Source organism: Tursiops truncatus, chromosome 15 (assembly GCF_011762595.2).
Source record: "Tursiops truncatus isolate mTurTru1 chromosome 15, mTurTru1.mat.Y, whole genome shotgun sequence".
NCBI lineage: Eukaryota > Metazoa > Chordata > Mammalia > Artiodactyla > Delphinidae > Tursiops > Tursiops truncatus.
In genome coordinates, this window is record NC_047048.1 from 40,904,470 (window position 1) to 40,928,145 (window position 23,676).

Sequence of the window (23,676 nt, forward strand, 5' to 3'; positions counted from 1 at the left end):
TTGGAATATTATTTTAATGGCATGACTTTTCAGTGCCTGAAAAGTGTTCTACCATACGAATGTGTCTTCCTTTGTTAATCAGGTTGCTTCCGGCTTTTTGATCATTAACACTGCAATAAGCATCCTTAATGATACATCTTTTGGCCCTATGTGTGATTATTTCCATTATAGTTTTTTAAGCATTGCTAATTCGTGTTCACTCAACATATATTTATTGAACACCAGTGTGCTGGGTACTTGGGACATAGCCACCAAACAGAAAGACAGACGGGCTTCTTTCCTTCACAGTGCTTGAAATTAAGTAGCAAAGATAGAAATGTTTCAATGGAGGTTAAAAAAATTCTACCATCACCCAAATGAGTGTCTGTCCTTCTCAGTCCCACTCCTCTCCCCAGCACAGACCACATCGTAGAGGCGTGAATGTGTGTTTCTCAAATATACTTTATGTATTTTTCTTTTTTCCATTAATAATACATATTGAATGTCTTTCCGTGTTAGTACACATAAGTCTCATTCTTTTTCATGGCTTCTTTATATCCCATAGAATGACTAAATCCCAGTTTACTTAGCTATTTTCTTATTAATGAATACTTAGATTATTTGCTATTATTTTTCTGTTATTATAAGTAACATTCCCATCTTTATCGGCACTAGTGGAATTTCTGGATCGAAGGGTATGCATATTTACTTTTTGATCAAGACATTAGCTTAGGGACGTCCCTGGCAGTCCAGTGGTTAAGACTCCGCCTTCCGATGCAGGGGGTGCAGGTTTGATCCCTGGTCAGGGAGCTAAGATCCCACATGCCTTGGGGCCAAAAAACCAAAAAACACGAAACAGAGGCAATATTGTAACAAATTCAATAAAGTCTTTAAAAATGGTCCACATCAAAAAATCTTAAAAAAAAAGACATTAGCTTAAATTATCCTCAAAAAGGGTTACTCCAATGTATACCCCCCAATAGCTATGAGAGTGTGTGTTTATCCCCACCCTCACCAACTCTGATATAGTCCACGTTTTAATTTTTGTCAATCTGCAGGAGGAAGAAAGAGTAAGAAAACTATCTTGTACTTTCAGCTTGCATTTCCTCAAATTCCTTGTTTCTATCCTTTGCCAATTTTCTACAGATTGCCTTTTTCTTTTTTATTTATGATAAAATAGGACTAATAATTCTCATGGTACACATGGCAAATATTTTCCTGTATATCGTTTTTTTTAGTTAATAGACTTTTTTTTTAAGACCAGGTCTAAGTTTTCAGAAAAACTGATGGGCAAGGTCAGCATTCCTACATACCCTCCCCTCCACACACACAGTTTTCCCTGCTATTTACGTCTTGAATTCCTGTGGTATATTTGTTACAACTGATGAACCAATACTGATACTTTATTATTAACTAAAGTCCGTAGCTTGTTACCGTTGATTCTTTGTGTTGCACATTCTGTGGGTGTCTTGACAAACATATAATAAGGTATCCATCATTATTGTGTCACTGCCCTAAAAATCTCCTGTGCTCCACCTATTCAGCCCTCCCCACCCCATCCCACCCCCACCAAAAAAAAAAAAAAAAGAAAACCCTGGCAACCACTGATCTTTTAACTGCCTCAATAGTTTGGCCTTTTCCAGATGTCATATACTTGGATTCATACAGTATGTAGCCCTGCAGGTTAGTTTCTTTCACTTAACAATATCCGTGTAAGTTTCGTCCATGTCTTTTCAAAGCTTGATAGCTCATTCCTTTTTATTGATGAATAATATTCTATTGTCGGGATGGACCACAGATTGTTTATCCACTCACCTACTGAAGGACATCTTGGTTGCTTCCAAGTTTTGGCAATTAAGAATAAAGCTGCCGTAAACATTTGTGTGCAGGTTTTTGCATGGACATAGGTTTTCAACTCATTTGGGTGTCAACCAAGGGGCATGATTTGGGATCCTATGGTAACAATGTTTTTTGTTTTGTAAGGAAAAACTGCCAAACTGTCTTCCAAGGTGTCTGAACCATTTTACATTCCCATCAGCAATGAATGAGAGTTCCTGTTGCTCCACATCCTCGCCAGCATTTGGTATTGTCGGTGTTTGCGATTTTAGCTATTCTAATAGGTGTGTAGTGCTATCTCATTTTTGTTTTAATTTGCATTTCCCTGATGACAAATGATGTGGAGCATCTTTTTCTATGCTTATTTGCTCTCTCTATATCTTCTTTGGTGAGGTGTCTGTTAAGATCTTTTGTCCATCTTTTAATTGCGTTGTATGTTTTTTATTGGTGAACTTTAAGAGTTCTGGATATTTTGGACATTAGTCCTTTATCAGACATGTGTTTTGCAAAGATTTTCTCCCAAGTCTTTGACTAGTCTTTTCATTCTCTTATACCATTTGTTTATGATTTTTTTCATATAAATGTTTTAATTTTTACCTAATCACATCTTCTTTAGAGCTTCTGAATTTTGTCTCCTACTTAGGAAAATCTCTTCCAACTGACAATTATAAAGTATTCTATTTTATTTTTTCACTTTTCTGGCTTTTTTTCACATTGACATCTTTAATTCATTTGGAATTTTTTTCATGCTTATGTATAGTTTAACATGAGACTCTAATTTTACTTTTTCTAAGAAACAACTTTCCCAATAACTTTTAAAATAGTTTATGGGTTTTTTTTCCTATTTAATTGATATGCTACCAGTATCATATACTGAGCTAAATTCTTTCATACAGGTGAGTCCATTTCTGGACTTGCTATCCTGTTATCTTCCATCCTGTTAAATGAAATGTTATTTCATTTCTGTTTCTGGATTCTGCCACACTCTTTGAATTACTGTTGCATTACAGTTTGTTTTGATCTCTTTGATGTGCAGTTTTCTTAGCTATTCTTATACTTTTCCAAATGAATACCATGTCTAATTTCATTAAAAATTAATTTTGGGATTTTAACTGCGTTTTTGAATTTAATTTTTAGGTTAGTTTGGAATATATTTATAAAAGTGAATATTACCATTCATATCTTTGTTTGCTGTCTTCAGTTTGGTTGTTTTCTTCTGATAGGTCTCTTCACAGAGCTTGCACATTTGCTTTTAGATTTATTTTAGTATTGTTTATTGTTTTGTTGCTATTGTAAATGGGATAATTTTATTCTATTACATTTTCTAATTTAAAAAATATTGGTAGATAGGGAAAATATTGGTTTTTGTAAGTTGCTCTAGTCCTGAATTCTTTTTGTTTAAATGTGTTTTAGTAGGTTATCTTCATATTTCTAGGTAGATGATTATCAGCTGCAAATAATGACAGCTTTTCTTCTTTCCTTTCCAATAGCTATACTTCCTATTAATTTTTCTTGTTTTATTGACTTCCCTAGAATAACTGGTGTAATATTAAATCATAGTGGAGATAGTTGCCACTATTGTCTTTCTCTTGCCTTTCATGAAAAAGAGACAATGAACAAGTGATATTTTTTTTAAGAGAAACTAAATCAAGGACTTGGAAGGCTAGTCCAATATTTCATAGATTGGGATCAAATAACATTGATGTACCTTCTCATTATAAGTTTTATTCCCTCAGAAAAATTAAAGTGTCCCCAGTGAATATAGATATGCTCCATTTTACATAATGGTATGTCTCCAGAATGGTTGGTGTGGGCTCTCATCTTGATTTTAGTGGACTCTCCTGTGGCTAAGGTCACATGTTTATATCTTTGGACTGCCATTATCTTCAACTTTGGGTAAGAAAAACATTTTTAGTTTATGTTATAACCAAGACCTTCCCTAAAGAGGAAATGGGTTAACTATCCCAGCTTAGGAAGGTAATTTAAGGAAGAAGGGAAATGACCAAATGTACTTCATGAATGAATCACTAAATTTCCTCCCAAAATGGAAAGCAGAAGATGCAGGAGCATTTGCATCCCCTGAAGGTCCCCCTTCCCCGAGGTTTCCTACATCTTTCTTCCTGATGGATCAGATCTCTGTGTAGCATGAGTCGCTGGGCAGTCGCCAGGGGTGAGGTCAGGTCTCCTCTGCCTGGAGAGAGAGCTCACAGTCTTGGGTGGTCCTCCCACCCCGCTCCCAGGCACCGCCCGTCTTGCCAGAGGCCATGCTGAAGTCACGTCCGTGGTCCAGCTGACACAAGCAGACCCGACTGGTTTCACTGCTTCCTCCCTTTGAGAAGTGAACAAGCCTGTTTTAAAACCTGGGCTTTCAATAGTCACTTGATATTTTAACTTGCTAGATTAAACCTGCTGAATAATCAAAGCCAGTTTGCTTATGTTGATAGAACCCATGTTACAAAACAATATTCCAAATTGCCTATGTGCCTGAAACAGCTATCTGTTGATGGTGGTCATGAGGCGAAGCAAAGTGACCCTGACCTTGGGCCCCTGAGCTGGCTACGTTCCAGCTCACACACCACTGTGTTTTCCCGGTGGCTGAGCACCTCAGAACAAGGCACATCTTCACCTGTGGATCCTCAGCACTTGGCATGGTGCTTGGCACATAGGGACAGACGTCAGATGGACATGTGACTGTCCATCTGTCTGTCTGTCTGTCTCTGAAGGAGTAAACTACACTCAGCTCATTTCCTCTGCAACACACCCCTCCCAGTTAAGATTTTGATGGTCTCCTAATTGCAAACCCAGTATAGTTTTTGATCTATGCTTTTGATTTACTCATTCATTCAATCAACACTTATTAAGCACCTGCTGTGTACTATGTTCTGAAGATACAGTTGAGAATAAGACTGAAAAAAGCCAGCCCTTCTGGATTTTATATTCTAGAGAAGGAAGGCAGGCCACAAGCAAGTAAATAAATACGGAAATAAGACCATTTCAGATGGTGCTAAAGGCTACGAAACAAAGTCAGAAAGAAAATGTGGCAAAGCAGCACTGGGCAGGAGTCGAGGTGTGCGGGGCAGACTCTGAGCCAGTCCTGGACGCTGAGACACAGCCAGGCCTGCAAGATGTGAGGGAGAGGAGTCCAGAGGGAACAGTGGGTGCAGAGGCCCGTGAGTGGGAGAGGTCTTGGTACGTCTGGGGAGCAAAGGCTGTAGCGGAGTGAATGAAGGTCAGAGGAGCTACATTGTGTAGATCTCTGTAGGCGGAGGTTTGGGCTGAGATGCTTATTTCCATAAAGGAAGGGCAGTAACCTGCCAAATCGCGCTTTAAAGTTCACCGCAGCTGCCACAGAGTATGGACAGTAGCAGCTATTAGGAGGCTCTTGCTGGTTTCCCACGTGTGAGAGATGCGGGGGTTGGACCAGATGGATGCAGGGTGAAGCATTTGGATTTGAGGTGTGTTGTAGCGGCAGGGTGTGCGAGACATGCCCTAAGCTCTGACAAAACATCCAACTGCTCGCTTGACTCTCAGACTTACCCAGAGAGAACTCGTGGCCCTCCACCTCTGTCGTGGGCACTGCTGGGGCCCACCTCCCCAGCCCTTACTGGTCCAGTGCCCCCATCCTCCCATCCACCCCTCCACCCCCCCACCCCCTGGGGTGAATGTGGGCTTATAACTCACAGCTGCCCCCTGGAGGTAACGAGCTGGGAGCCACCTTGCCCGGAGCTTCCAATCTGCCTGGTCCCGAGGAGCCCATGGCCAGTGACAGACACGGCCTCCAGAAGCCCCTGCCTCAAGGTCCGGCCAACCCTGTGATGCAGTTCACACCCAGAGCCGCCTGGTCCGAGGCATGGGCCAGACTCCAGTTCAGATCCGTTCCCGCTCAGCTCCTAGAGAAAAGGGCCAAGAGGACCCCAATGTTCCCATGTCCAGAGATATGGTTCAGAAAGGAGGACAGGACGTGGGGTTTGGCAGAAGCTAAGAGGAGGACGTGTTTGCAAAGTGCAGCAGCGGTCACCTGTGTCGTTTCCACAGAGGGGCTGCATCAAGGACAGAGAGCTGGTTGGTGGATTTGGCTTTCATGAGAGCTGCTTCAGAGCAGGTGGGGAGGTGGAAAGAGCCCAGGAGAGAGTTTATGACCTGAGGAACTGAAGATGCTGCAGAGTCCAACTTGGAGAAGCTTTCTGTGACGTGGAGAGAGATCCGGGGAATACTTTGCAGGGCGGAAACGGAGTCAGGAGAGGGCTTGTTAAAGAGGGGAGGTGGTGAGTCTTGTCTGTAAACAAATAAAAGATGCAAGAGAGAGAGGACAGTGGCAGAGCCGGGACAACTTTCTATCCTAACAGCTGCAGGGGCAGGGTCATGGGAGAAAATCAGGTCTCGGGGTGAGAAGACAAGGCAGTGCTTGACTGCTCCTATTTTCTCAATAAAGCATGAGGCAAGGTCATCGGCTGAGAGCAGAGTAAAGCCGAAAGGGACGTTGGATGTTTGAGGAGAGAGGAAAAGTCATCTCAGAGAGCAGAAAAGTGTATTCACTCAGGCAGCGTCTGGATGGCCAGGCAACGCTGCGTGCCCGTTAGGATCTGCGAGGATGAATGGGCATGAGCTCCAATCTGGCAGCATGGTCATGTGGGGTTCCTTCCATCTATGTTCTGCTGCTTGGGTGCAGGAGAGAAGTAGGCAGACAACTGGGTTGAATGGGGGGTGAGAGGGTGTTTGCCAGGGAGGCTCCTGGAGCTTCACCTCTAGGGAGCCGCTGATGGGAGGCACTCTGTCTTCCTTCCCCGTCTCAGCCTCCTGGGTCCATTCCAAGAAAGTGAAAAATGGTCCCAGAAGCCAGCAGCGAGGCCGTGATACCCAGTGCTCGTGGAATGCAGCCGTGATCAGAGCACGCCCCCACCCCGTGATCCGGTCTGAGATGGGACAGGGAGGGGACACAGCGACGAAAACCCTGCGACACCCCTCTTCTGCAAACACGAGTGACCAGGGATGGCTCTGGCCCTGTGTTAATCCTCCCGCCTCCTGGACAGAAACTATCATGTCATCAGACTGCCCGCCGCTAACACAGACCTGCTGCCCTTCACCTCCGCCCTCTGCGAAACCACCGCCGAAGCCCACACCCTGTTCTAGGACCCTCCCAGCTCCATCTTACCCAGACCCCCGGACTCCCTGCTCCCCTACTGCAGAGCTGCACAAACTCACTCTGCTTTACCACCTGGGCCCCTGGGTCTGTGCCTGGCGGGGATCCGCGGCTCCCTCCTACACTCCCAGTCACTCATGATGCTGCTTTGCTCCAGCTTCTCCCTCCGCTCCCCCACCCCACCAGTCCCCATGAGATACTGGTGTTTCCCTGGCTTCTCATCAGTCCTCTTGTCAACTCTTTCTTGTGTCTCCCTCATTGCCTCCAATCTGGGACGGCTCCTCAGCCCTTTTCTGTCGGGAGCCTTCACTTGTGATGTACACAGGCCAGGTTTTTTTTTTTTTTTTTTTTTTTTTGCGGTACGCGGGCCTCTCACTGTTGTGGCCTCTCCCGTTGCGGAGCACAGGCTCTGGACGCGCAGGCTCAGCGGCCGTGGCTCACGGGCCCAGCCGCTCCGCGTCATGTGGGATCTCCCCGGACCGGGGCACGAACCCGCGTCCCCTGCATCGGCAGGCGGACCCCCAACCACTGCGCCACCAGGGAAGCCCTGGCCAGGTATTTTGTAGAAGTCTACCCATTTCAGTCTGTCTGATGGTTCCTCATTCATTTCGGGCTGTGCCTTCTTGGCAAGAACTGCGGGAGCGGTGCTCTGTCCCCCTCTGGGCAATGCGTGCAGATTTGTCCTTCTACTTGTGTTGTTAACTGTGGTCATTTGTAAACTGGAGGATGCAGGCTTCTCTGTTTTTACCTTCATAATCAATTAGTGATACTTTGAGACTATAAACATCCTATTTTCAATCGTCCTTTTTTCCAATTATTTTAGCATTCATAAACAATTCTTGCCTGAAACAACTGTTACTGTGTTGTTTGCCAAAGGGTGCTTTTTGTCTAGCTCCAGCATTCACTCCACATTTATTACTTGGCTTTCGACCGTAAGGAAGAGTTGTCCCTTCTCCTCCGTTTATTTATTCACTTATCTATATCAGCACGCACTTATGGATTCTTCTAGACATGGTCGTATCCATTCCCCTCATTATTATGCTGTAGGGAAATAAGAACTGGGAATATGTTAGTTGAATTTTAATACATGATTTTTGGAAACTACAAACCTGAAAGCATAAACGTAACAAAGAAAGGGAAGGAACAGTTTACAGTTTGTCATCGTCTCTATAAAAGCTTTATCAGTTAAAAAAACCTATTAATTAGAAAAACTGTTGTTATGAAAGGTAATTATTTTAAATATGTACTAATCACAATCATTGTAAACATATATCAAACATGCTGTATATATTCTGTACTAGCGAATGATATTTCTACTAAGCAGTCCTTTAGAATTTAAAGAGCAATTCGTCTAACCAGAGGACTCGTGAGGTAGCAAAATACCTTGCTTTCTGGGGTTTGCTAGCTCCCGTGGCCTCGGTCTCACAAAAGGTAATTCCACTGATTCCTTTGTTCCATCCCCCCCAAGACTTCTGGGGGGCTATGTGTGCATATATACACTTTTTTTTTTTTCTTTTCCTACAGAAAATAGATAGGAAATGGCCATGGTTGTGAGCACGGCTGAGTGGCTGAGTGGCCTAATACTAGCCTGTGCTCTCTGCAGCCTAATTAAAGGAAAATGGTTGTGCTTTCTATGAAGAGAGGCACAGAATAGGAGGAGGGGGCACAGGAAGGGAAGCTGAGCTCTAAGAGCTTGCCTTTCTCCACGGAATTAAATGCTAACCTCGCCTCCTCCTTTGAGTCCTGACTGTATCAAACAAATCAATGTAAATAGCTGGACAGCTTCCAGGGCACTAGATTTCTCGTCAAAATTCAATTAATGCAGCCCCTGAGAAACCAGCAACGTGCAAGGAAATACCGCAGATGGGCTGAAAGGGCAGGTACGTGGAGCTGGATGTCAACTGGTCCCCGGGCTCTGGGCCTAGAGGGCAGCCGGCCAGCTCCCCACTGCAGCCAAAGGTCTGGGCAGGTGATGTCACAACTTCAATGAGAATGGAAAGGTCAACTTAAATAGAAACAAAATTCTTAGCTATATAAAAATCATGCTATTTCTATGGGAAGACTGTTTTGCCCCGGCAAGTCAGGCAAAAGAGCAGGTCAGAAGATAATCTTGTCCAGCTGGGCATTGGGGCGGGGGGGCCCATGTCCTCACCCCACTAGTTTCCTCTCTGTTTCTGCATACATCCTACCAAGGGCTGGGTTAACTATTGTGACTGATTGGCTCACTCTTCATAATAAACAGGCAAAAAGAGGGAACTCCACGTAAACCTTTTATTTAACTTCCATCAGCTCAGACCAAAATGAGCAGTCGAGGCCACAGTTTATTTGTTCCCACGTAACTCTCCAGGGCACGACAGAACTCCATGAAGGCTTGTCGTGAAGCCCCTCTTACCTTGATCTCAGCTAAAACGAATTTATAGTCTAAAACTGCTGCTACATGAGTTTATGCAGACACCCTGGAGTGGAGCAAAAGCAGTCCCCAAGAAGAAGAACTGCAGAATTATGCCAAAGAAAGACTTTCAAGTACATGGCAAACAAAAAGTGTTTATTTTAACCATTTATTTGGTCTCTAACTCACACCAGAAAGGGTCTGAGGCAGCTTACACAAAGTATATGCAATAGGATAATTAAGAACAACAACAGCAGTAATAAGAATAACAAGAAGAAGAAGAACACAGTACACAGGCCCTCCGCCCTGCGCCAGGCACACAGCCAGACCCCTTTCCTGCAGTGTCTCCGAGAATTCTGATAGTCATTCTTTGCGGGAAGGACCATCATTATCCCCATTTTACAGCTATGAAGACTGAGGCTGGGAGGTTAAAGCAGCCCAGCTCAAGATTACATAAGCTAACAAGTGGCAGAGCTGGGATAAAAAGAAAGGCCATCAGTAAAAGGGCAGCCACGGGCAGGCCAGCAATGCGAAGCTGAGCCCAGGTGGAGAGGCTGCGCCCTTCACAGCGCAGGTGCTTCTGCAGTGAACTCGAACACTTAGCTTTGGGTTCCTTCCAGGACAAAGCAAGGAGGGAAATGTGTATCGGTGGCTAGATTTGCAGGGTGCCTGAGAGAAATGTATTCCATTTCCTAAGATGAAGCACAGCTTTTCCTGGGCTAAGTGTCCAGGATTCAGAAAAACAAATGGTCAGCAGACAGATCTTTCAGAGAATCGTGTAGGAATAGCATTTCTAGAAACCAAGACTCCGGAGGCAGTCAGGCAGGACTCCAACCTCAGCACGATCTGGGCACCGACACAGACTCAGGACAAATGTGCCCTGGGATTCTGTGTTCTTACAGACTCGTGTTTGAGAGATAGCACATCCTCCTGGCACCTCGGCTCGGGGCCGAGGGTTCATCCACTCACAGGCAAATAAATCACACTGGTTCCAGTGCATCCAGCAGACAGCAGCCTTCACACTCCAAGCCGCTCGGGACTGTCTCTCCTGGCACCTCTGCAGCCAGGCGGGGGCTCCCAGGGTGCCCAGCCGTAGGCAGTGTCAGCTTCTGGTTCCTGGCACACCAGCGTAACTGGCCAAACACCAGCTCTGCAGAGCCACGAGCTGACCAGCACTAAGAGAGAGGTTGCTTACAAGCCAGTCAGAAGATGGTGACTTCTGCCAAAGATCAGAATTTTGCTTTTAGCGCCAGGGCATCGAGAGGCATTTTTCCTTAGAGCAGCAAACATCCTTTATCTGGTGATGCCTGTTGTAGATTGCGACAACAACACTGTAGCCGAATTATATTCAGAGGAGACTTGGTTTTCTGTTATCTAGATCTTGTGCAGGTGACAATTACAACTGATCTCAAATAACTAGTCGGTTTTGCTTTGAAAATCATTCATCTTACCTTTCTAGATCTGCCTCGAAGCCATAAATGAACTAGATAGCGATTCTGGCAAACTTGAACTGGACAGGAAATAGTCACATCAAACTTCCATTTTGGTCTTCGGGGTTTTCTTGTCACAGTGTGTCACGGGGCTGTGTCAACTTGTGTAATATGTGGCGTCCTTGAGTAAATCCACCACCCCAGAAATGTGTAATTTAATTTCCAAGCAAACCTAGGGCTAACTGGAAATGCTTATTTGTTCCTATTCTTAGTTTTGAAAACTGTTTTGAAATGCATGAATCCACTTTCTTTTATGGGCAGAATAAAATGACCAGAATGCAACCTCACAGTGGGAACACAAATTGTTCTCCCCTGTCCTCTGCATTTAAGCCAACTCAGGCCAGATGGGGATGTGGACGACACCAGGGCTTTCCCATGGACTTGGAGGTGACTGTCACATATAGAAAGTAGTGTGTGTGTGTGTGTGTGTGTGTGTGTGTGTTTCCACAAGGCTTACTTTGGGGACAGGTTTAAATCTAGTTAAAGATATGTTCTCATTCTGGGAACTTCAACTAAACACACTCTCCCAATTGATGTAGATTTAACTGTAAGAAAAGATTGTTAAGTAGATGTTGTGGAGTCTATTGGGTATCATGGCAGACAATGTATGTTCTCTCTTTGCTCTTCAGAATCCTGAGTTATAGGATGTTGTTTTTTACCTAAAATAAATGACAATGATCCCCAGACTCCCGGCAGCCAAGGAAGCCATTTGACCGAACTTAGCCAGTAAGATATAAATAGAAGTACTGTGTGAGATTTCTAGGAATTGTTCCTAAAATAAAGAATAAGGACCCTCATTTTCCCTTTTTCCATCCAAGAACATATCTATGATGACTGGAGCTCAGCAGCCATTTTGCTCTGTGAGGCCAAGGGCCCTATGGTTAGTGCTGTGATCTGATGTCTATGGAACCACCATGCCAATCCTGGATACCCCACCTAGACTTTCTTTATATGAACAAAGTACCGCTATGCCTTTTTAAAGCCAGGGTTATTTTGAATTTTTTGGCAAACACTTGCCCGAGAGGGGTGACATAGAAATGCAGCGACAGAAAGGACGCAGATGTGAGGGCAGCTGCCCCACCTGGCCCTCCTCCCTGCCCCCGGCCCTCCACTCTACCACATCCACCCTCGTGTGTGCACTTTGGGGGTGGGGACCACAGTGCCCAGCAAAGCATCTGCCACCAATGGCTGTGATGGAGTAACAGCAAAGAATCGCCCCCCCTAGGTTGTCCCCCTCGTTGCCACTTTGCAGCCACTGAGGTCAGCTCTGGCTGACGCCTCAGACAGAGAGGAGGGGAGAGCACGGCGGAGAAGGAGCAAGCATTCGCTGAGGGGTGGGCAGAGGCGGCAGAGAACAGAGGACCAGACCAAAATGGGTGTCGGAGGGAGAGACAGAGGGCTTTGAAAGGCCTCACGGAACCTGTTAGGAAGGATGAACGAATGGACAGAGGATGGAAGAAGAAAGGAAGACAGGACAGCATATGTGTTTTGGGCACACATACTGGCCTGGGGAAGGGGACGGGGGCAGGTGGCTTCAGAGAACATGTTTACACACCTGCTTCTGTTACCACCCCTTCGAGTCAAGTCCCGACAAGGGTCCTCCGGCCCCGTGTTACTTGTGCCAATAGAACAAGATGGAGATGGGCTCAGAGCGGGGGACAGCTTTCTGCTCTGATCACGGAAGGGAGGGGTGCAAGCCCCTGCCCTAGAGCACAGGCTCTCTGGGACAGGCCTTGGGCGGGACAGGGATGGGGACGGGACTGCTTTATAGGAGTCTCACCGGCGGGAGGGATGGGGTTCTGGGGGGTGGCGGGGTAGCTGTGCTGCTCCGGCCCCGGGCCCAGAGCTGGGCACAGCCTCTCTGGACACGCCCAGCTCAGCTAGGGTGTCGGTTCTACAGCTGGGAACTCTAATCCGACACATTAGGTGCGAGGCATCTGCACACAGTCCCCCTCCGGGCAAGCGAAACTAGACTGAGCACAAAAGAAGAGTTAGACCTTATCACCCAGATTCCATCTCATTTTTCCTGGGTACCCCAGTGGGCTTTGCTGGTGACACCTCCGTGTCACCCAAATTGCTTAACCAGGACTGGTGGGCACACCACATGCCCACCATGGCCCCAAAGGTGAGGGATGCTGGCTGGGCTGGTGGATGGACCACAAGGGACTGCAGGGGCATCTGTCCATTGAGTTGGTTGCCGCTGTAGAACAACGAGGACCCAACGTGGCCAAATCTGACCTTTTAGAGAAAGGCCGAAACTCCAATTTCCAAATGCTGTTCAGGCCAAAGCAAAGACGTCTCTAGGTCACACCTGGCCCCCAGGGTGTCTGCAACCTGGATGATGGACCCTGTCATCTGTCACTTCCTTTCTTCTGCATGTGGAGTGTCCACAGGAGGGCCGAGGTGCCCCAGCCACGCTGCAGCCCAAAGGCTGAGGCTTCCTGCTGGGTGTCACCTACTCCCAGGCCTGGCAGGAGGAGAATGTCGGTCCTCCACCATGAGTCTGTGGTGCTGTCAGTACAAGAAGGGGCCTGGACCATGAGAACATCATGCTCCCGGGAAGGTCTGTGGGCCCCCCAGCTGCAGTGCCCCCCAACCCCCAGGAGAAAAGGCAACTCTTGGGTGAGTTTCCAGCTTGAATAAACCTCTGTGCAGGTGTGAGGGGCAGCTGGGGACCCTCTGATCGGGTCCAAAAGCAAAAACTGACTATTATCACACTAAGATAAAATGAGAATGCTTTTCATTAAAAAAAAAAAAAAATCTTGGAGGGCAAGGTGTGTTTCTTCTCTGCCACTCTCTGCCTTTTCCAACTGTTGTGTAGTTTAGCATTTCCAGTTGCTCTTCTGAAACGCTCTCTCCTTCCCTACCTGCTGCTGAAGGGCCCTGGCCTTGGGCTTGAGATCCAGGATCTGAAAGAACAGCATTTATCCACCTATCTTTCCCCTCAGACGCGTCCTGCTTGTCCCACGGCTGGCGAGTGCAGCCTCACTGGCGTGTCTTGTCCATTTGCTTTTCTCAGCGTCCAGCGTGGCCAGTGGCAGAGCTGGTTACCAGATCCCTACCCCATTGGTGTGATGGTGTCCATCAACTAGGCCGAATGACCAGACGAGGACGAGCTCTGGAGAAGTCTGACCAATTCCTTCACGATTGCACCACATCGACCAGAATGCTTAATTCAGTTCCACAAGTTGACATTTCTTGGGCCTTCTGAGAAAAGTGTATCGTTTGCAAAAGTCACGGAGAATCTAAGTCCCCCGAAATAAACCAGGCCAGCCGTGGCAAAATGAACAGAGACATTCACACCTTCTGTTTGGGTCCTGGAGCGTTCGTGTAAGCTTTTTCTCATGGCTGTTTAGAAATGAATTTCATGATGCGAACACCCAAGTCTACACGGCCACTTAGAAACCACACGTGGCCGTGCTCTTACCAGACAGTGTCTCCTGAAGATTGCGCGGCCGCCAACGATGGAGGTCTTCCATTTTGAATGTAAACTGGGAAAGAAGCAATTGTTTTCTATTTTTTAAATTCACAGTGTTCACGGAAATATACATTTCCCCAAAGGTCAGCACTAATGCCAGCTATCCAAAGCCCCCGGGGCCGTTAATGCAGACCTGCCCCCCACCCCACCAGCCTTGGCAAGGATTCCAGAAGCCCCTCTCCTTTCTATGGAGAAGGAAAGAAACTAAAGCACAGGAGCCATTCAGTTTGGGGGAAAAACTAGACCTAAAGCTTTTCCTAAAGTAAAACTTCTTTCTAACATTATATCAAAAGGAGACGATCTTCACTTGACGAAATGTTCTCATCCATTGCAAAATGAGTTCTGTTAAATTCAAAGCTCTTCCAATTTTAAGAATGAAGGCTGCCATGTTTCCAGGATGATTTCAAGGAGGCCCACAGGGGTCCATGCCACTCAAAATCCCCTCTTGCCCACCCTAAACGGAGTCACCGCACCAGCGCAGAAGCTCCCCACAGAGCGGGGAGAAGCAGGCCCAGGTATCCTCACCGGCTCCTCCAGTCTCCTGAGAACCAGCCTGTGCTGGACGCCGTGGGGACCCGTTGCCCACCATGCGTTAGAGGTCAAGACACTCCCTGCGTCAGCTTTCCCGCACGGTCAGAAGTGTCCCACGCACTGAAGTGGGTGGAAGCCTTCAGGCCACGAGTTAGCTCCACAGAGGAGGTTTGCACTGGATGTGGGCATGGATGGCACTGGGGAGGTGCAGACGTGGACATGGGTCCTCTGGGCTGCCCATCTGGCAGGAGGGCCAGGGTGGAAGGTGTCTGGAGGGGCTGGAGGAGGTGAGAGCCTCAGACCCTCCACAGGGATGCTGCCGTGGAAACACACGGGAGGATTGGGCGTCTGAGCAATGCAGGAAAGATGGCGACAAACATAAAAGCGCCCACTGGTCTCTAACTCAGGCATTATAGTGGTTTCAAGATTTGCAAGTCCACAACTCCCTGAAGCTTTTCTAGAAGCTGCTGAGACCTAAGAGGCAGGGACCATCCTGGCACAGCTGCGCTTGAGTGTCTGGGCTTAGGCATTACTGATGCTTTGGTCCAAGAAGCTACCGTCTGAGGAGATCAACATCACCCCTCTCAGTTGATGCCTTCCAAGGTGGCCGGCTCCGCATCAGTGCCTTTGCTCCAGGAATTAGATGGGTGTTGGATGTCGGCCTGGGTCTGTGGGGGCCCAGAACCCCAGCCAGAACCCCCATCAACTCCATTCATTCAGGATTCAGCAGCCTTGAGTCACTCAGACCTCTGACAGGTTTCCACGAGTGCCCCCCGGACCTCCTCTGCCCTCCCTCCGGGCCTCAGGGCTCAGGCAGACCACCCTTCCAGCCTGGGCTCACCCACGGCTCTCCCCCTGTTCCCATGAGGCTCGCTCTTTGGTACTACTGCCCATCTTGGGGCACTTTGCAGTGTTTTATCGCCTATGTATTTAGCAGAACTTTACTCTATATTAATGAAAGACCAATCAGGGCCAGGCAGGATGGAGTGTATACCACGCTGTGTGCCGTTCACGCATTCATTATTCCTTCCTTGGTTCAGTGAACATCTATAGGACGCCTGTTGCACACAGGTGCTGAGCTAGACAGCCGTGGAGCTATCACACAGCACGTGTGAGTGCATTTCTGCCTCCAGGATCATCCTTCCTGCCCATCACCTTCCTAAGCTCAACCCCAACCACCCCACCCCAACCCCCACCCCCGCCCTGCTTATCTCTACTCCGCCTCCTGGAGGGCCAGGCACATTCCTGCCTCCGGGCCTTTGCACCTGCTGTTCCTGGAAGGCTCTTTCCCCAGAGCCCCACGTGGCTCACTGTCTCCCGTCTCTGTCCCTCGGGCTTTACTCACTAAGTCACTGTCTTAGGGGAGAGCCTTGCTCTGTGTCTCCCGTCCTCGCTTGATTTATGTTTCCTCCTAAGCAGTTCTTATTTGCATCCTGAACGTGGACCTATTTATCGCTTGGATATAAGCTCCACGGTGGCAGGGATGTTTGTCTGTGTTGGTCCCTGCTGTCTCCCCAGTACCCAGAACAGTGCCGGTCACAGAGTGGGTATGGAGCCCACATTAGTGGAATTCATAGTTGGATGAAAATATGACCTGAACAACAAAGTAGGTAGTTAAGGATGAAATTAGGTCCTATTCTGGTCAGGCGAACAGGTGATAGGTACTGAGCCGTGTGGCTGAGTGCCAGGTTGATTGTACGCATGTTGTCACTGCCCCGGTCCTTTAATGCCTCGGTGTCCCTGGGGCTCGTTACCTCCTTCCCAAGAATTAACTTGTCTCGGAAAACAGAAGGTGCTCATCTGCATGTGGGCACCAGTTTTTCTTCCCCTGGACACACACGTGACATCCACTAACAGTCCCAGGAACGACAAACTCACATCCAGAGGAGCTCACATCACCCACGTGTCTCTAACCATGAAGGAGCGAAGTTTCCTGTTCCGAGACACTGAACATTAAGACAAAGTAAGAGTTAAAATACCAGTAAATGTTCCTGGCTCTTCCAAGAATGCATCAAATATTCAGCAATCCCCTGTAAATAAAGGATGGCCATACTGTCTTCCACATAAGAAAGCATGTGTTCAAACAGTTTTCAGGGCAAAGTTAGCAAATAGGGCCACCAACAGAACTGCTCTCTGAAGAAAGATTCAATTAGGCGTCCGTGCAGTTGCACGAAGGCCGTGTTGCAACACCGAGGTGGCCTGTTTTTCTGGTCATTATTAATCCAGAAACCTTAATGATGAACAACATTTGTGTTATTGTCTCCCCAAATTTAATTTGTTTATGCAGCAGTTCAGTTAATCCTGCAATCTGTTTTTCTCAAACGAGGGCAGATAATGGAGACACCGTTCTTTACAAGTCTTCAGGCTTTTAAATTCTGATAAAATCAGGGTTCTTCACTGGGTCTTGCCCCAGCTCTGAATTAAACCACTTTAAATGTAATTATGGAAGCTGGCCTTACATCAGGGACATCCATTTACAAAATTGATTGGCCATGCTGTTCCGCGAGCCATTTCATGAGCAAACGATCGCAAAGGGGCCAGAACCGTGATTTATAAAGGCAAAAAAAGCAGGTAAGTACTTTATCAGTGGTAATGAGAAAGTTTCCAACTAACTGAACCTTTTCCTTCCCTCACCAGCTACTTCATGGAGCCGTGGTGCATGGCCCTCTTTCACGATCGTTTTATTGATCTCCGGAAAGAGTTGCGCCAGATCTTATCCTCCAAGGAGGTAAGAGTGATTAACAGATATGTAGGTTATTCCTTGCAAATGAAGCAGTTACAGTTGTTGATCATTTAGACTTTTCCCTACATTCCCACTTTACGGTTTCACTTTGAAAATCAACTGTCCCTCACAGAAACAAACTAAGGAGTAGGTAAACGTAGATGGTGATATTTCAGGGAATGTGGATTGTTCCAATCTCTTAGGCGGGGCAGATGTGCTTTCCCCTTTTACAGGTACCTGTACTTTCATTATCCGCGGACAGTGAGGGCTGAAAGCGCGGTGTGGGTGGTATCTCCTTGCCCTCGAGCATGAAGGCTGCGTTCCTATAGTTTCTGTCTGCGTTTGCCAGCTGTTCGCTAACCCTTCGTGTGCGCGTGTTGTTCCAAAGGTGTCAGGGGACTCAACAGGTGTCGAAATGCACTCCTTTTATAACCGAAACTTCTTTCTCCAAGCAACGTAGAATTAACTGGAAGTGAGGCTGCACACCCCGCAGGCTCCGTACTCGGCAGGAAATTGGACTCTGCCATGTACGTAGCAAAATATTTGGGAAAATTTATCTTTTTCAACACCTAGAGTCCTTACCGGAGTTGCGGGGAGTTTACATCTTTGGTCAAACGTGCATTCTAGACTCCTCCTCGATTCACTCGGACGAGAGCTGGGGCTCAGCTGACCTTCCGCCTCGTCCGACTGTCTAGACGGGCAGGTTCTGCGTCTCTGTGTCGCCTCCTCGTGGGTCCCCGGGGTGTGGGCTGCCACACCGGATGCACAGATGCAGCCCAGGTCCCCAGGCCCCTCGTTCTAGCCTCTGCACGCCCCACCTCACCGAACCACACAGGGACCCTCCGAGGTGGGTGGAGGCACTGTTGTCATCACCTCCACTTCACCCATGAGGAAGCTGAAGCCGAGAGACTTCACGCAACCCAAGGGTCTCCCGCTCCAAAGCCAGGGATGACGGCCCTGGACCACAGCGGTGGCGTGGTACCCTCTCCTCATTGCCCCGCCCCTGTTCAGTTTCATCCCTGGGGGGGTCCAAGCTGGGAAACCGACGTAATTTTACTAATCAGAGGTAGATTCAGATTGGGAAACATAGGGTTAAAGTTTAAACCAAACTCAATTCTCTTTGATGCCCACAAAGATAGGAACCAGGCGGGGAAGCGTACCCAAGGGAAGCAGAGGGGCCAACGGCTAAAGGCCCAGGTCAGCCACGGCAAGAGTCATTCAAATTGGAAATGAGAATAGTAATGAGATAGAGAGATTTAGGATGTCACAGGTCAGCCAGGTCCCTGCACTTCGTTCGGGGCTGTGAGGAAGTCGGTCCACATTAAAACATGACCCCGAGCTGGAAGCCTGGTGCTCACTGAGCTTGGCTAAGCTCCCTCCCTCTTCCCTCCCAAGACAACCTGCAGCTCACCACTGCCCCGTAAGAAGGAGTCATCAGTATTCTCGCTATTCCATCAACATTCTATGCCTAAACCTTCTAAACCCCAGATCTGAACTCCTCAGTTAACCTTTTGCACAGAGCCAAGCGGTTTTTGGTGTCAAGTTTAAAAGGGAAACTTTCCCTTCATTTTCCCAAGCACACATCCTCAAACGCAATGGTGGCTGCTTCTCATGGCGCCCGCTGAGACTCCTGAAACCTTTTAGGCAGGAGAACATGTTTGCCGTGGGTCAGTCTGCAGTGCGTAAACTCGGCCTGGCAGTGGGCCCTGGCAGGAGAGCAGGGAGACTGCAAGTGGCCTTTGCAGAAGATGCTCTAAGGCTTCCCCAACCATCCTCATGGATTCTCTACATTTCCAGAAAGGGGAACCTCTGCAAGAAGAGCCTCCACTGGGGGACTGTTCTGACATCTGTCAAGTGCAAGAGCCACAGGAGGCGTTGGGGCCTGTAGTGGTGTCTGCCTGTAGCTCAGATACACATGGAACAGGGACTCAGAGAGCTCGGGGGGAGAAAGGGAGGGTTTGTGTGCGAGCACGGGGCACAGAATGGCCCCAAGGAAGTGCCGGCCACCAAAAGTCAGAGTGACTGTGACAGGTATGGTGGAGACAGGCCAATAGTGGAAGTGGTAGTCATACAAACAGACATGCGGGAATTTCACTGAGGAGTCTGGTAATAGGAAAACAAAGCAGATAGCCTTCACTACAGAATAACAGTAATTCCTTTTATCAAATGTTGAGATGATGTAACCCACTTAATTTCACTTTCTACCTTGTCTTCAGGGAAGTACAGAAGTTCAATCCCATTAACTATGATGTCCTAGCACTCAGTTTATCAATTTTCCCCTCCCTCCACGTGTGGAGAAAGAAATAAATGACTATTATCTAGGACTTCCATAAGTCATATGTAGATTTTAAATGTGTATATGATTTATTTTGAAAACAAGATCATTATAAGACATCTCAAATCCTTTTGTGGAAGTCAAAAGGGGAATGGCTTATAAATCCTCTGGTCATGCATCTAGCCAAAGAGTCACTGACCAAGGTGAAATTCTGTATAGTCAAAATCATCCTTCAGAAAGATGGGTATTGATAGAGTTGGGAAAAAATAGTTTGAAAATAATAGAGACTTTAATATCTCACTTTCAGTAATGGATAGAACCAGGTAGAAGATTAACAAGATAATAGAATACTTGAATAGCACTAAAAACCAACCGGACCTAACAGATTCATACGGAGCACTCGACCCAACAACAGTAGGATGCATGGTCTTCTCAAGTGCGTGTGGAACATTCTCCAGGACAGGCCACCAAACAAGTGTCAATAAATTTTAAAAGACTTAAACCATACAAAGTATATTCTCCAACCACGATGAAATGAGACTAGAAATCAACTAGAAAGTGAACAACAGATTCTTAAGCAACTTCTTTGGTTTCAAAGAAGAAACCAAATGGGATGTTAGAAGTACTTAGAGACAAATGAAAATGAAAACACAACCGACCAAAATTTATGGGATGCAAAGAGAAAACAGTTTTCAGAGAGAAATTTATAGCTGTAAATGCTTACATTTAAAAAACAGGAAAGCCCTCAAATCAGTAACTTAATTCTACTCCTTAAGGAACTAGAAGAAAGAAAACCAAACTGGAAAAAGAAAACCAAACTAAACCCAATGCTAGCAGAAGGAAGGACTTAATAAACATTAGAGTGGAGATAAATGAAATAAAGAATTAAAAAAAAACAGAGAAAACTGATGAAACCAAAAGCTGGTTCTTTTAAAAGATCAACAAAATAAACCTTTAGCTAGATTAATCAAGAAAAAAAAAGACTCAAATCCCTAATGAAATGAAAATGGGGACATTTACCAACCTTAAATAATAAAGGTTAAAAGAGAATATTATGAACAGTTGTATGCCAACTAAACAGATAACCTAGATGAAACAGAGAAATTCCAAGAAACACACAAACTACAAAAACTGACTCAAGAAGAAACAGAAAATCTCAAGAGACCTATATGACAAGTAAAGGTATTGAATCAGTAATCTAAAACCTCCCAAAAAAGGGAATCCCAAGACCTGACGGTTTCACTGCTGAATTCTACCAGACATTTGAATAAGAATTAACACTGATCCTTTTCAAACTCCTCAGACAAATAGGAGAGGAAGGAACACTTCCTAGCCCATTCTGTGAGGCCAGCATTACCCTGATACCAGAGCCAAAGACATCAAAAGAAAACTACAGAACAATATCCCTTATGAAGTTATGATGCAAAAATCTTCAGCAGAATACTAGCAAACTAAATCCAGTAGCACACCAAAAGGATTATACACCACAACCAAGATTTACGCCAGGAATGTAAGAGTGGTTCAACATATGAAAATTAATCCATGTAATACACCACATTAATAAAATGAAAGAGGGGGAGAAGTGCTACAATCTCAATTGATGCAGAAAAAGCATTTGACTAAATCACACATGCTTTCATAGTAAAAACACTAAAAAGCCAGGAACAGAAGGAAACTGACCCAACCTGATAAAGAGTATTTATGAAAAGCCTACAGCTAACATCACACTCAATAGTGAAGGACTGAAAGTTTTACCTCAGAGATCTGGAACTAGACAAGAATGCCTGCTTTCACCACTTACATTCAACAGTGTACTGGAAGTTCTAGCCACAGCAATTAGGCAGGAAAAAGAAATAAAAGGCATCCACGTTTGAAAGGAAAACTATCTCTATTTTTAAAGGACGTGATCTTATATAAAGAAAATTTTAAAAAATCACAAAAGAATATTAGAGCTAATAGATGGACTTGGCAAAGTTACAGGATATAAGATCAACATACAATAATCAGTTGTCTACATTAGCAATCAATAATCCAAAATGAAATTAAGAAAACAATTCCATTTACAATAGCATCAAAAATATTAAAATACTTGGGAATAAATTTAAGCAAGGAGGTATAAGACTTGTACACTGCAAACCACAAAACATTTCTGAAAGAAATTAAAGAAGACCTTAATAATGAAAAGACATCTATGTTCATGGATTTGAATATTTAATATTGTTAAGATAGGATAACCTAAATGGGAAAAGAATCTGAAAAAGAATAGATATATGTATATGTATAACAATCACTTTGCTGTATACTGAAACTAACACAACACTGTAAGTCAACTATACTCCAATACAAAATAAAAATTTTAAAAACCAAAGTGCCAAGTTTTAAACTAAAAAAAAATATTGTTAAGATAGGAATACTATGCAAAGCAATCTATAGATTCAATGCAATCCTATAAAAATCCCCATGGATTTTTTTTTAGAAATGGAAAGTCAATCCTAAAGTTCAGATGGAAATGCAAGCTAAAACAATTTGAGGAATTTTTAAAAAGTTGAAGGATACACACTTTGCAATTTCAAAACTTAATACAAATCAACAGTAACCAAGACAGTATGGTACTTGCATAAGGATAGACATATAGATCAATGGAGTAAAATTAAGAGCCAGAGTAAACCCATTTATATGAAAAGATGTTAACATCACTAATCTTTAGGGAAATGCAAACCACATCATTAATCATTAGGGAAATGCAAACCAGGGCCCCAGTGAAATACCACATCACGCCCACTGGGATGGCTATAGTTAAAAAAAAAAAAAAGAGGAAATAATGATTGTTGGCAAAGATGTGGAAAAATTGGAACTCACACATTGCTAGTGGGAATGTAAAATTATTATGCAGTTGCTGTGAAAAAAATGGTTTGATGGCTCCTAACAGCTTACAAACAGAATTACTATATGACCTAGCCATTGCACTCCTAGGTATATACCCAAAGGAATACTTGTATATGAACGTTCATAGCAGCACTATTCAGAATTACAAGATGGAAGAAAGAACCCAAATGCCCATCAAGGGACAGGTGGATCAACAAATGTGGACTATCCACACGATGGAACGTTATTCTGCCATAAAAGACATGAAGTGCTGATACAGTCTAGAAAGTGGATGAACCTCAAAACACTGAGTTAACTGAAAGAAGCCAGACATAAAAGGTCAAGTGTCGTCTGTGGCATTGTGAGGTGAGCTGCTCACAGATGAGCACGTTGGGAGGGGGGGTGGTCACCCTGGGCGGGGGTGGTCACAGTGTCGGCGGGAGGTGATCACACTGAGAAAAGGTCACACCAGGAGAGGCAAATGTACAAAAATGAGTTTACGATCTAGAGCAGTATTTGTGTTCCGTAAATTTAAAAGCTCCATTATGTGACCTTACACCGTTTACCCTGATGTTAGAACAGCATCATGCAACACGAGCCCAAAATCTTCTCTAATTTTTGTATATTCACTGCTTATGTTTGATACATTTTTCCTGAAAAATTAAGGGAGAAAGAATCAATCTCAGATGTACTGCATACGTGCTTGGGCACTCAAATGTTTCAGTGCCTCTAATATTTAGTTCTGGGCATCCCTTGCCATTTTCTCTCTTACCGTCTTTGTTGAGCCCATTTGGAGTCCTGGCCCCCCACTGACTGTACTTCCAGGTGATGTGTGTATAATCTGCCACACCTGGCAGTGTCTCACTTACTTAACCAAGTGATAATTACCTTATGTCTCCATATAGTTTGAATCTAGTTTTCTAAGTTCTTACTATTAATAAATTAATGATCCAATAGAACTCTGCAAGTTA

At 45.5% G+C, this 23,676-nt stretch overlaps 1 protein-coding gene across 1 annotated transcript in view; it reads left to right on the forward strand.

Annotated features, from left to right (window-relative positions):
* Positions 1-23,676, forward strand: part of CFAP61 (cilia and flagella associated protein 61) — a 255,844-nt gene that overhangs the window by 230,518 nt on the left and 1,650 nt on the right. The window contains exon 26 of the mRNA XM_073792625.1: positions 17,481-17,571. Within this exon, the coding sequence (XP_073648726.1) occupies positions 17,481-17,571 (91 nt within the window). The remainder of the gene's footprint in view (positions 1-17,480; positions 17,572-23,676) is intronic.